Source organism: Dromiciops gliroides, chromosome 2 (assembly GCF_019393635.1).
Source record: "Dromiciops gliroides isolate mDroGli1 chromosome 2, mDroGli1.pri, whole genome shotgun sequence".
Lineage (NCBI taxonomy): Eukaryota > Metazoa > Chordata > Mammalia > Microbiotheria > Microbiotheriidae > Dromiciops > Dromiciops gliroides.
In genome coordinates this window covers 249,597,144-249,611,921 of record NC_057862.1, presented here as the reverse complement: position 1 = coordinate 249,611,921, position 14,778 = coordinate 249,597,144, and the positions used below count along the sequence as shown (strand labels likewise).

Here is a 14,778-nt window from a genome sequence, read left to right as displayed (position 1 = left end):
TATTAATTGTTCTTTTAAAGTAAATCTGGGGCAACTAGGTGGCACAGTGGATAGAGCACCGGCCCTGGAGTCAGGAGGACCTGAGTTCAAATCTGGCCTCAGACACTTGACACTTACTAGCTGTGTGACCCTGGGCAAGTCACTTAACCCCAATTGCCTCACCAAAAAAAAAGTAAATCCATCCAAGCTACCTACTTTGGGGGTTCTTTTACAACTAGTTCATATGGAGGAGGTAGTCTACTGTTGGAAACAAAGATGGTATAAAAGAAAAAGATATCAATAAAAACATATTTAAAACCAATTACCCTGTTTCATGACCTTGTAGTCATCTTTAACACTAGCTACTCTTGGACCACCTCCCTCCATCAAATTAGTTGCTAAGTTTGTCTATTTTACCAACACAACATCTCTTTCCTTCTACTTACATGACTGCCACCTTTTACCTGGACTATTGCAATAACCTATTTTAGATCTTTGCCTCCAACTTTTTGACCTAGATGAGTATAATACTAAGTGTTTTAGCAATCTAACTACCAAAGTTAGATCTAAAGCATAGGTCTGACTGTTTCACTTTTCTTCTCAGACACTCCAGTGTCCCTCTTGCCTCTAGGATAAAGTTCAAAATTCTTCTATTTGTTGTTTAACAATTTGAACCCAATACTTACATTTTTTCTTTACATACTCTACAATCCATCCAAAATTAGCCTACTTTCTGTTCTCCATTTGTGTCATTCTGTCTCTCCTTGCTGAACTTTTGTACAGTTTATCCTTTCCTAGCAATGCTTTTCCCCTTCATTTCTTCCTCAGAGAATCCCTAGCTTCTTTGAAAGCTCAGCTCAAGGGCTACTTATATCATGAGATCTCTCATGATTTCTCTCCACCTACATGCTAGTGCTTCTATTTATTTATATATGTATGTAGTTGCTCCTGATAGATTATAAACTCCTTGAGGCAGAGACTGGTTTTTGTCTTTGTATTTCCAGGACCTTCATTGTCTCTTACATAGATATTGGATGATTAAACTATAAAAACATTTTTTCTACCATTGAGGCCTCTATATTAATAGTTTCAAAAACTTGTTCTTTTAGAAATGTTTGTTTTGCTGTTGTTGTTCTTCAGGGTCAGAGGGAAATAGTAAGTTTAAAAAAACTTAGAGTATAAGGATATATATGTTTTCATATTACTTTTGGAAAATTCTCTCATAATTGTTAATAATGTTTTTTTTTTCTTTTCCCCCAGTGTCCAAAATGAATAACCTATTTGTCGCTTTAGACAAAATTTTGCTAGAACTGGGTAAGATACAAAGTAAAAGTAAAAAATAATGGTGGCCTCTGTTTTATTCTTTAATATATTTTACCAATGAAGTGAATTAAAAAAAAATTGTCTGTTTTAGTTTTCCAGTCTGAGCAAGATTCAAATGCTAAGGAAGATGCAAAGCAACAGATTACTTGTAAGTAGTTTTATATGATACATACTTTTTATTTGTGTTATTACCTAAGTTCTTATTGTATACTATTATAATGTTTGTGTCACCATTGCTCAGTGATTTCATTCTATACTGGGTGAGACAAAAACATGGCTGCATTTCAGATGAAGTCATTCTTTGCTGAGAGAATGCTTTAAAAATTTTCCTCTTTTTCTGTAAACCTGTGTTTCATTGGCACAGGGAACTCTCAATGTAGGAACTCCCTTCACCAATGCAAATTGGCAACTTCTATGCCCCTTAGTCTTCTGGAACAAAGCTGTGATCCTATATGGGGTTGCATAACTGAATGTGGGAATCATGAAAAATTTGGCAACAGTAAAAGGTTATGTATACCTATTTTATGTACCTATATACCCAGAGTTATATGAAAATTTTTCAGGCAAAAAGGGTTTGTGAGTGGAAAAAGTTTAAGAAGCCCTGTTGTAGAGTTATTTGATGCCACTAAGAGGTTAATTCGTTCATGGTCATATAATTTGTGTGTATATATCAGAGACAAGGCATAAGCTCCTGCCTTTCTGACTCCAAGGCTGGTTTTCTATCTACCACACCATGGTGCTTGTTTTCAAAGTCATCAGAATTAAAAAAAAAAAAAACGTCAAAATTGAAAAGTACCATATTTCCAGTAAAGTAGTTCTGAAAATAATTTTATAAGTGGGAAAGCCAGGCAGTAATATAATGGAATGACTGGGTTTTAGTCTTAGCTTTGTCACATCCTATCTGTATAACAATGGATAAGTTAACATACCTTCTCTTCTGTAAAATGGGAGTAATGCTGCTAATTCACATGTGAGGATCAGAGGGAAAAACTCCTATTTTATAAATTATATAGCAGTATAAACTTAGCTATAAGCAAATTAAATAAAATTATTATATACAGTAAACTGAATTGATTTTAATATTTTCATTTTTATTACTCTATTTGGAATTAGTGAGAATTTAATGGATAGTAGCAATATGTTTTAATGGTAGGTATGATATTCATCCCAAATTTATAAGTGATTTAATAGAAATTGTGTATTGCCTTAAATTTCATAGTGTCATTAAATAAGATTTTTCACATGGGATCAGTTATATTTTGGCCCTCTGATAAGTATATTTAAGTAAAATATATTTATTCTGTTTTCAGTATTCTGTACAAATATTAGAGAAAAAAAGAGGAATATTTTTACTCTACGTGACAAAATAAACACAATTGATGATGAAATTGCTCATTACCATAAGCATAGCAAATATATGAAGGAAGACACTACCAAGTAAGTACTTGATAGAGATAAAATTTTATTTTTGTTATTAATTTATTTAAGGTTTCTAAATAAGGGTAACAGCTAAAGGTATGTCTCTGGAAGTTTTAGGGGTAGAAGGAAATATCCTAACAAAGTATCCTACATTGACAAATGCAATAGTTGATAGGAATAAACTTTTAAAGTCATTTACCAATCTTGAAAAGAATGTACAGCAACATTTCATTAATTCAGACCTACTAAATTAACCCCTACTAGCCCCCTAATTTGATATAATTTAGTGAATATGAGATTATTTTTGAGTAAAATGTTAGAAATAATTTCTATCTCTGTCCATTTTCAGGATGTTCTTTGTAAATGAAGAGAATCCTACTTAAAATCAATAGCTTTTTCAAACAAATATTCAAGAAATTAAAGATTCTTTCAATATCTAATTTTTGGGTCCAATAGTTAATTCTTCTAGGTTAAAAAAATTTCTATGCATTATATCAGATAACCATATTGTCAGTATTGTTTTTTCATTAACTTTCTTCATTTTACTGATACCTATTTTTATGTCAAAATATTGCCTATTATATTTTATGTCAAAATAATTGCCTATTATAAACAAATCACTGTGGAATCTTTCTTACATGCTGTGCTTAAAATAAAATTATTTCTTTGAAAATATTCAGTATTTTATCATGACTGTGGGTCACTATAGGTTAGATGTCTCAGAGTAAAAAAAAGCATAAGTGGGAAGTATTTTGCAAGGTTTAACATAAGGAATCTGGGAAAATGGAAGAAAATCTGGATATCAATATGTGAAAAAGACAAAGCTAGATTTACAAGAATTTTGCAGCACTAAGGATGAAGCAGTGAAGTGAAACAGTGGGCAATGAACAATAGGCAGAAACTATCTAATATTTAAAATGGAAACCACTGTAAGATGAGATCATTTTGAGAGTTTCATATTAATAGGGTTTGTCCTTGCAAGCCATGTAAAAGAAAAAAATAGATTTTATGCTTAAGTTTGTAGTAATTTTACTCTTTAGTTGTCTGGAACTGACCCTGGGTTTGGTTTTCTCATTTTAGTTCAGGAAGTTGTAACAACAAACCTTTCTAAATTTCAATAGGATAGAAAAACCTCTCTTTACCCCCTACCCAGTTCTCTGAATGGCTACTCCAAAAGAAATGTTATTAATATCTCAGCTATGTGGTAACAAAGAAAACTGGCTTTTGGGTGTTAGAAAGGAACCAAGGCATGTTGTAGCTGAAATAGCATAGCAATACTTTCTGCAGGTAGCTCTCTTGATGTTTTCCTCTTTCCATTCACATTTCCAAACCAGTTTGAATATGAAAGGAATTACTCTTCAAAAAACCACATTTGTATGTGGATGCATAAACAGGGGATGGGAAGTTATTTTCTCTTAAGCCCACAGGGAGTTTTCCTCTGTGAAATTGTGAAAGTCATCTCAAGGAGAAGAAATTGACATCTTTCATTGGGTACATCTGTTTTTAAAAACTTACCTTTGTTATCATCATCTAATATGTTCTTAATGAATATAAAATTGTTCCACAGCTGGATGCTGACACATGATGTTCTTCATAAACATGAAGATTATTTGCAGGACCAATTTCGGTATCACCAGGAAACTACTGAAAAAGACAAGTAATATACAATGCTAATTCAAATTGATAAACATTATAATTGTTAATCATAAGAAATAGGATATTGTAAGACTGCTAATTGAAATGAAAAAATTTTGCGTTTATGGAAATTTTAAAAAGTAAGTGTGTTAACCCTTCTTTTTGGATTATATTGCTTCTGATGTGTAGCAACTGAATCCTAGGCTATAGATCAATGATCTCCAAAGGGTGTGCTACAAAAGCTGTGTAAGTGTGAGAGGAAAATGACAGCTGGCATCACTGTTGGGATCTCTGTACCCAAGGTCTCCTTAGGGTTTTTGTACACATGTCCTTGGAGCAAAGCCAAGTGCACATAAAAATATGGGACATTTAGATGGAATATGAGCACATGTACATTGTCAGAAGATGAGTACATCAACAAATACAGGCATGTTGTTTTCAAATCATGGGCATATCTTTTCATTCACAGATATATTCAAATTGGTCCATAGGTCCAGAAAACAAAGTGGACTCTTTCCTTGTCAAGTGGGCCAGGAGTGTTTTCCGTAGTCAGTCTGGGAAGCTTGTCTGCAATCTGGGACTTTATGTGGAAGAGTGTTCCATCTTCTATCTTGCCAAATACTGTGTAATCTTTTCTATCCACAGATAAGCTCTTGTTTATGAACCCTTTCCTAGGGGTAATTGATGTAGCAAGAATGCTTTGACTAATGGTCTTTGCATTTAAACTCTGGAGGATTAGAAACAATATTTTTTGTTTCCACCAATTTGTGAGCTTCACTATCTTACAATCTTACAAAAAGCATTGGAAGATGATATTTGTTGTTTTATAACACAAATTCTTCTTTTTATACATGCTTTAGTTAGTTGGTAAGTTGTGTATTGTTAAGGGAAAGAAAGGTATTGGATGTAGTTCATAGATGATAAAACAAAATAAAATTATGATAATGTTGAATGTAACATAATCCTCTAATGTAGAATTATATTTTTAGGAATGAATATGAATGATAGTCTAAGTACAATTAGAAGAGAAGAGTGTTTTATGTGTTAATTATGTAACAGGGGTCAGGGAGGTGATCATGTGCTCTGGCCCCTTCAAGTGGGCTGAATATGCTCTGGCTTAGCACTGAAGGACTTGTTCTTTGTAATGACCCCACAACCACTTATTGGTCCTTTTGGAACAACATAGTAAATACTTGGTCTGATGGCTCCTGTCCCAGTTCTCTGGAAGGGCTTATGTTCTGCTGGCATAGCTTTGAAAAACTGTGTCATCTCCATACCATGATGAGGGATCATATTAGGACTTTAGTAGAGAAAAATTAACAAATTTATTTTGAATAACTTGTATGAATGAAGAGGCCAAATATTTTGTTTAGTCAGTTGTCAATAAACATTTATTAAGGGCCCTCTATGTGCCAGGCACTGTGCTAGTCCCTGGGTATACAAATACATACATGAAATAAAGACAGTAACTGCTCTCAAGGAGCTTACCGCCTAATGGGGGAAGATAACACACAAAAGAAAGCTGAAAAGTGAAAGGGGAGGAGTGGGCCCCAAAAGGTACTTGGGCAGAGGCATGATGGAGAAGTTAAGAGAAATCCTAAGGCAGAGCAGCCAGGTAGAAAATAAGGAGATATTTATCTGGAGTCCCCTCCTTAAATGGAGGTTTTGGAGTTCATGGTCCTGTTCTCCAATTAGAGGGGCAGAGGGAAATGAGGAGGTATGAGAAGTGAGTACCAAGGTTGGAGTAGATTCGTTTACTGTTACTTTGGGGGATCTAATTAATGCAGGTTACCAATAAAATCTTAAGTCAAGGGCCCTCAAGTTAGGGATTCCTCTAACTTTCTGGACAGAGGTACTGCCTTTCTGTTCTGGGTTATAATTATGTGTAAATCAAGGTTATCACTGGCATCTTCCATTATGTTCTGTTTGTAATTAGTGACACACACAAGTTAAAAGCAATTAGATTGATTTTATCATTATCTAGGGAAAGTTGCCTTAAAATACTATTTAAACCAACTAATGAAACAACTTTTTAATTAATGAAAACTCTGGATTTAAACATCCATCTTTTTGGTCAGAATAGGAGGGAAAAACTAGGAAAGGAAAAAGATACCTGAATTTTTGGCCAAGGGCAAGTTCAATATGAGGAACATACCATGATTTGGTCACAGTTGTCCCATCTGTCCTCTGTGGAAGAAGATGCCAGTTCCTTCATATATCGTGGACACGCTCAACACCGTCTCCTTAGCTTCTTTCTTTCTATGCCTTAACCATCTGTCCAGCTGTACATCTGTACCATTTTTCTTCTTACTCTCTTTTATGCAGAGCAGTTCAGAAGCTGTCTTGAAACAGAAACTGTATTAGCTCATGGTCCTTGATAGATTGCCCAGTCCCTCCCAGGTCAGAGGGAAAGTATAATTCCCAGGATTCCCAGTGAAGGCTCAGACCACATTATACTTATCCCCACAGCCCTTCGTTACTAGTTCTGTTGTCATGATCCCATGGAACCAGGGTGGTGGTGCTATCCGTTCTTCAATATTTCTATTTCCCCTAACATATCTTAAAAAGATCCCTTTTGTTATCCTTGGTATTCATTGCCAGCCTCAACTTATTTTAAGCTTTAGAATTCAATGTCTTATAAGCTTACAAGACACTGACTCTTTTTTGTGATTAATCTTTCTCAGTTATCTGTCCATATTTTCATCTTCTGTGCATGTCCTTTTAAAATCTAAGTTATACTGTGAGTTCCCTTTCAGGTACCACCATCCTTCCAGTCACCCAGGTTTGTAACCTTGTTGTTATTATTGACTTGTCACCCTACATGTACATTGCTAAATCTTGACATTTCTACCTTTACATCACCTCTCATGTTATATACCCTTCTCTCTGTCAGAGAGCCACAAGTCTCACCCACCTCTCATCACCTGGACTACTTCAGTAGCTTTTTTTTGGTCTCCATGCTTCAGGTCTCTCCCACTCTTACTCAACTGCTGAGGAAATCTTTCTTAAGTGGAGGGAGGTCTGACTATGTTGCCCTTTCCCCCTGCTTAAATGAGCTCTAGTGTCTACCTCTGGGATCACATAAAAAGGCCTCTGCCATTTAAAGCTCCTAATACCCTAGCCCTTTTATACCTTTTCAGACTTTTTATATGTTATTCTCCTCCACATACTCTACAATCCAGCTACAATGATCTTGAGCATTACACTCCATCTTCTGCCTCCATGCCTTTAAACTGGCTGTCTCCCATATCTGGAATGCACTGCCTTTTCATTTCCGTCTGTTAGTTTCCCTTAACTTTCTCAAGATGTAGGTTAAATCCCACCTCTAGGAAGTCTCTCCTTGTTCCTCTAGCTGCTAATGCCTTTCTCTTTCAGATTACCTTTATGTACTATGTATATATCTTATATGTACCTAATTATTTATATGTTGTTTCCACCATTAAAATGTTCACTTCTTTAAGGCAGAGACTTTGCTTTTGGCCTTTCTTTGTATCTCCAGTGCTTATTGGCATATAGTAAGTGCTTAATAAATGCTTGTTAACTCTTTGACTATATATACTGTCTTAGCACAGTTTTAAGTTAATTAAGCTGCTAAAACTTAAACCTTTACTAAGATTTGATACAGCCTGTATATTCACATTGGTCTCTCTTGGCAGCCTCCTTTTTTTTCCTTATTGGAATTGTTTGTATTGTCAGTATAAAGGCTTGTGTAGGTTTTCTTTGTCTACATATGTTGTCTAAAACGTGCCTTGTGGGAGGGATTGATAAATACGATCTGAGGTCTGGATCACCTCTGAGTAGATGAGGACAACCAGCACAGTAGCTGAGGGATAGAAGCTAGCAAGCCCTTGGAACTGGGATTTGGCATTATTAATAATGGAGAAGGGATTGTCAGCATGTGTTTTGTGAAAGTTCATCTTGCTGATATTTTAAAAGTATAAATTTATGATTAATTTAATAATGCTTCCAAAGTGATACGGGGTAATATCATCATATTATGATGATACAGGAACATAATTAAAATGTATTTGTCTTAATTAACTGTTTTTGCATTTATAGTGTTTATCTAATTATTTTAAAAAGCATTCTTGTATATATCTTTCATATTGTTTATCAATTTCTGCCTTTTTGTTTTAACAGAAAAATGTATCATGATTATATGAAACAGTATAAAGATACCTTGACGCAATACCAGCTACAGTATTCAGAAACTTCTTTTGCTCAAGAGTATTATAAGAATAAAACAGAAATGGAAGAAATAAAAAACCGTATATTAACATGCACTGAACAATGTAAAATTAAGGAAACCATTCTTATGGAACTTTTGGGTACAAAAATAGCTTTATTATTAATATATTGTCTTTATAAAAATACTTTGAGTTAATATTAAATATTACCTTGTTTTTCAGTGCCTGCTCCTTTTAAATCACTTCCTCAGTGGACATTACAAATGTATCCACACTTATATTTCCAATTTTTAATTATATAGCTATTTCTGAATTGTAATTTTTAATATTCACTTAGGACCATTAGTAATTATTATTTAACCATCAATGAATTGATAGAAACTTTCAAATTAATTACTTCAAAGGCTCTCAGACAGTATACATACATATATTTTTGTGTGTGTATGTTTACATATATGTGTATATACTTACGTATTCAAGAGAAGCAAACTCAAGAATGCATAAAATAATATAGGCTATATGACTTCCAGTAACACAGTTCCTTTTAATATGTTCAGTCATATTGAGGGAAACTTTCAGTTATATTGATTGATAATTGCTTTTTAGTGTAGTAGAAGCTGTCTCTATCCCCAACTTTCTTATGTGTCTCCTGATTGGTCCAAACTCTGCCTGATTAGCAAGAGTAGTCATCCCTGACAGTGAAATTTTATCCTCTTCCCAAATTCATAACCCTTTGCCTGATGTCCTGTCACTGGAAGACATCTTCATTTGATATATCTTCTGCTTTCCTACTCCATTATCACCCACTCTTTTGGCATTCCTTTGTATTTTCTCTTCCCACCTGCCTCTTTGCCAATTTTTCCCCATTCTTCTGTTACTTTTCCCGTTTTTTTCCTCACCTGTAGATAGTGGTCTCAATGTATCTTCTGCTCTGGCCTACTTAGTTCCTCATTGTCCACTTGCTATAATCTCTGCTGCCTATCCATTCCTTAACTCCTTGGGGGAGAGATTTGTTGCAATGGAGCTAGGAGCAAAGCTATGTTATGGAGCAGGAATATGATGGGATAGGACAAAAGGTAAAATGATAAAAGCAAGCAGAAGGGAATGGAATGAAGGGGAAGGATAAGATTAGGTTGAGTTGGGACTAGGTAGGTAAAGGGATGAGGAAGGAAATGATAAAGAAGAGAATTTAGGTACAGAGATAAAAAAGATGGCAGGAGACCAGAAAAGTGACAACGGAGGAGAAAATTCTCTAGGTGGTTTGAATCATGGCTCCTAAGGTAGGAGCTGAGGTGAAATTAGCTTGAACACATCCATGTAGGTCATGGTTTGTTTCCTGTAGATTGGTTTGGTATATGCTATGTAATTCCTCTTAGAAAAAGAAAGCTCCTCCCAAATAATATGGTTGAAAATAATTAAAATGTTAAATGGATTTATGTTTTCATTGACTTGCATACTTTCTCCTGTGATGTGTATTGCAGTCTGTTCCCACCTCATCCTGTATGAATCTTATCCATATCTTCTCACAAATTATGCTAGGATTCTTCCCTTATGCCTTATGATGTGAGGTGTCTTCTCTTATTGTATGATCACCTCATATCTATTTGATGGTGTCTTTTATGCCACTTTTGGGCATATGATTTATTATATTGCGACAGTTTATTATTCTTCAGAGATTTGGTTATTCCAGAATTTACAGCCATATAGCAGCCCCTGAAAAATATTAGTGTTAACAGATTAGTTTTTGTTTCAAGGAAAACCTTAGGGTCAGTGAAAACATTGCCCAGTTTTCCAAATGCAATTAGAGCTTCCTGTCTTCCTCTTCAGTCCTGGGCCATTTATTATCCATTGATGGTGGTTCAAGATATATGTGCCAAAAGAACTTAGTGGGCTGTCTGTTCAACTACATACCATGGACATTCTTTATCTACTCTGTTTTTCCTTTGTGGAATGTTGAGTTGAACTTTTTTGAATAGTTTTGAATCTCATTTAGGAGGTTCTGTATTATTCCAGGACTTAATGCAATTAGCACAAAGTCAGACACAAATAAGAGCCTCTCTAAGACTTCACTATCTATAGAAAATTTATGATTTGGATACTGTGCAACCTCTGTAACAATGATAGACGCCTTTGATGACAATTCTTCCTGTTTTATGCCTTGATAGTAATAATCAGAGAATCATCAAACAAATAATTTCTGTATCAAAGTATCTTATCTGATGTTAACATATACATGGGAAATAGCTTGATGGAGGAGACCCTTTAAGGTGGAATTTTGTTATGTGAAAAAAATGCCTTTTTGTAGTCTATGAGCGATAATCAGTGGGATCTTTTCTTCTGTACCTTCCAATTATTTGTATGAATGTAAAAATGTAGTCAGCTGTATAGTATTATTTATGATAAAGAATGCCTGTTCCCTTCTCATGTTTTTGTCAATGATGTCTTTAATATATATGTAATTTATTCTCATAAAGATTTTATGAGATGATAAATTATATATGTGAGCTGGTAGTCATAGATATCTTGATAGTCTTTTTTCTGGTAGTAATAATATTTATGATTTTTCCATTTATTCAATATAGTCTTCTCTTTCAGATAGCTTGAGAATTGATCCCTAACCATCTTCAGAACTGTGGCATGGTATCTAAAGACAAACTTTAGGTCATTTTCCCTTCTTTTTTTTTTTTTTTTTTTTTTTAGTGAGGCAATTGGGGTTAAATGACTTGCCCACGGTCACACAGCTAGTAAGTGTCAAGTGTCTGAGGCCGGATTTGAACTCAGGTACTCCTGAATCCAGGGCCGGTGCTTTAACCACTGCGCCATCTAGCTGCCCCAAGTCATTTTCCCTTCTATTGCTTCTTGCTGAGTTATGAAGCAATACTGTTTATAATCCTTTATTCTACATGATATTTCTCAAATAAATTTGCATTCTAATAAAAATATGTTTTCCTCAGCTACTTAGCAAAGAGATTATGTATTTGGTTGAGCAAACAGTTTTTAGGCTCTTTTGTCCTCATTGTAGTAATTGCTATTTATTAATTAAGTTTCTATATAGGAGAAAGTGATAGTCTGCATCACTGTTGGTTCCTTTATCTATTTCCCTATTTTAAAGCATCAGTAGTTTGAACAAGTTAGGTTGAAGCTGTTTTAATGCATGTCATGTCTTTTATTTTGTGTTGAATTTGATATTGATTCCAAAAATAACTCAGAAATGATTCACATATTGGTAACAAGTTATTTCTTGTTGTGAACACATCTTGCAACTGGATATATAAATAGGAATCATCTTACAGGTTGACTGTGTAATTTGTTATATTTTATAATATATGATTAAATTGAAGCTATTTATTTTATATTTTTTATCCATCTGTAAATATTTTGCTCCCAGTTTAACTTTATAATCTGACTAATTCTTCCCCTCTACATGACACAACAGTATACACTGTAGGAGCTTGTGTAAGATTAAATCCTCCCTATACACCCTTTTCAGATTTTCTGCTTGAATTGGACTTATGCCTGTTTTCAAGTAGAGAATTGCTTAAATGTTAGTAAGCATTTCATATGGTCATCATCAGCTAAATTTAGTTTCCTAAATGACTGAAATTAATTTAGTGAGATGTTAAAATGAATAACATAGTAGCAGCAGCAGTACATCAGAAAAATCTTGTCAACCCTTAAGGAGTTCTGGCTTCACAGTGAAGTTATGTCCTGAAATTAATTATACTGGAATAATGTTATTTATGAAACTATGATAAGTTAAAGGTTTAAATAAATGATTTTGTTGCTATAAAATGTTTTACAAGTAATTGTATGTAAAATTCATTATGCTATATAAATTATAGAAATATACTCCCATAATGATTTCTTAACACAAGAGTGTTCATTTGAGATCTAAAACTGAAGACATCCTTAAATGTGCTTCAGCTTTGATCCACAAATCTTCTAAACTGAAGAAAGAAGCAGATGAAATAGAAAGAAAAATTAATTATTTAAATCAGGTATGTGTTTTGATATAGGTGTTTAATACTTACTAATATGGAAGTAAATTGGCATATAAATTATAATCTATATTTTTAAATGGTCCATTTTAGAGTAAGCTACTTGATACAAAGTTTAAAAGCTGTTATAATTTAGAATAAATCCCTTTGTTGAAATCAGAAGTGATATAAATCACTTTTAAAAATTAAATTTTAAAAAATTGTTATAATTACAGTTTTCGGGGCAGCTAGGTGACGCAATGGATAGAGCACTGGCCCTGGATTCAGGAGTACCTGAGTTCAAATCAGGCCTCAGACACTTGACAGTTACTAGCTGTGTGACCCTGGGCAAGTCACTTAACCCCCATTGCCCCGCCAAAAAAAAAAATAATTACAGTTTTCTTTGAATGTTTTATTATTTTTGAGACTGTGTTAAGTTTTTCTATACATTATGGGCAAAAGCCTTATTTAAATTTTCACATGGGCTAATTCAATGGCCTTGTTGTTTCTTTCCCCTTTTTGGGGGGCAATGAGGGTTAAGTGACTTGCCGAGGGTCACACAGCTGGTAAGTGTCAAGTGTCTGAGGCCAGATTTAAATTCAGGTCCTCCTGAATCCAGGGCTGGTGCTTTATCTACTGTGCCACCTAGCTGCCCCTCAATGGCCTTGTTTTTGCAGATAATAATATACACACTTATTTGATGTAGTCAATAATAATTCAGTCTGGGTTTGAGTTTTATTATCTTTCTTTCTTTTTTTTTTTTTGAAAAACCCAAAGCAACTTTTATTCTGCCCCATATCGGGGCGGGGGGTGGGGGTGGGTGGTATCTTTCATGTTCTTTAACATATCTTCCTGAAGTTTCCTTTAAAAGTAGTAACTACTTCTACCTTCTGACAGAGAATTGATGCTCTTAGAATACAGATGAGACATATTTTTTGGATATGGCCAATGTGGGAATTTATTTTGCTTGCTATGCATATTTGTTACAAGGATTTTGTTTTCTATTTTAAAAAGTTTTTTATTTTATTTGTGATAATAATTATATTTTATATATATCAAACATATTTAATATATACAAAGACATACATATGACGTATATAATGTAAATTTTCTACATTATTTCATTTAGCTATACCTAGATATATTCTAATACATATAACTTAGTTTTTTAATTCCTTAAATAACTTTTATAAATAACAAATACATATCAATTTATATAAATAATTTATATGACAAATTTGTTTAAATATAATTACTATATAAATAATACCTAAATAACTCATAAATGCACAACATATATGTGTGCGTGCATATAAATACATATATACCTCCTGTACCCTTCCCAGCATACGCCTCCTCCACCTTTCAGATTAACATTTTTTATTTATATTTTTCTGTTTCAATCTCTATCCCTCCCTTGCCCCTTCCCCTCCCTCTTCCCCAAGACTCTAAATAATCCGATATGGGTTATACATATATGATCATGGAAAACATTACAATATTTGTCACTTAATGAAAGAATATAAAAAAATAACATGCCCCAATCTGTTCCATCAATATCAGTTCTTTCCCTGGAGGAAAGAAAGTAGATAGTATGTTTCATCAATATTCGTTTGGGATTGATTTGGATCATTGCATTGATGATAATAGTCAAGTCATTGACAGTTCTTCATCAAACAACATTGCTGTCTCTGTGTACAGTGTTCTCTTAGTTCTGCTCACTTCCTAATACATCATTTCATACATGTCTTTCCAAGCTTTTTTGAAGCTCTTATTTTTTCAAAATAAGTATGGTACCCCTCAGCAAAATATAGTTTCCCTCCCCATCTCCTCCAGCTAGGTCTATTTTTGCCTCTGTTCTGTCTGAAATCATAATTGCTCCCCCTGCTTTCCTTGCTCCAGCCAAAGCATAATAGATCCTGCTTCAACTCTCCACATTCACCCCACGTGTATCACTCTTCCTCAAATGTGTTCACATTTATAGTTATGATGACTGTCTATGTCTCTCCATGCTATTTTTCATCTGCTCATCCTTCTCATTCTGACCCCCCAGCCTCTCCTTTCCTATAACTGCCTGACCTATGATCACCACCTTCCCCAATATCCCCTCCCCCGTGTCAATCCCCCCTACCCCTCCATTATCACCATCCCTATCTGAACTTGCCTATAGGGTAAGATAGATTTCTATATCAAACTGAGTGTATTTGTTGTTCCCTCTTTGTGCCAACTTTGATGAGAGTAAGATTTAATCTTTGCCC

The 14,778-nt window shown here is 34.2% G+C and overlaps 1 protein-coding gene across 1 annotated transcript in view; it reads left to right on the top strand.

Moving 5' to 3' along the window:
* The first annotated feature begins 1,207 nt into the window (after window positions 1–1,207).
* C2H14orf39 (chromosome 2 C14orf39 homolog) overlaps window positions 1,208–14,778 on the top strand; it is a 35,967-nt gene continuing 22,396 nt past the window's right edge. The window contains 7 exon segments of the mRNA XM_043989837.1: window positions 1,208–1,293; window positions 1,394–1,450; window positions 2,613–2,739; window positions 4,289–4,378; window positions 8,497–8,684; window positions 8,766–8,808; window positions 12,421–12,541. Coding sequence (XP_043845772.1) covers window positions 1,215–1,293; window positions 1,394–1,450; window positions 2,613–2,739; window positions 4,289–4,378; window positions 8,497–8,684; window positions 8,766–8,808; window positions 12,421–12,541 — 705 coding nt within the window. The 5' untranslated portion in view covers window positions 1,208–1,214.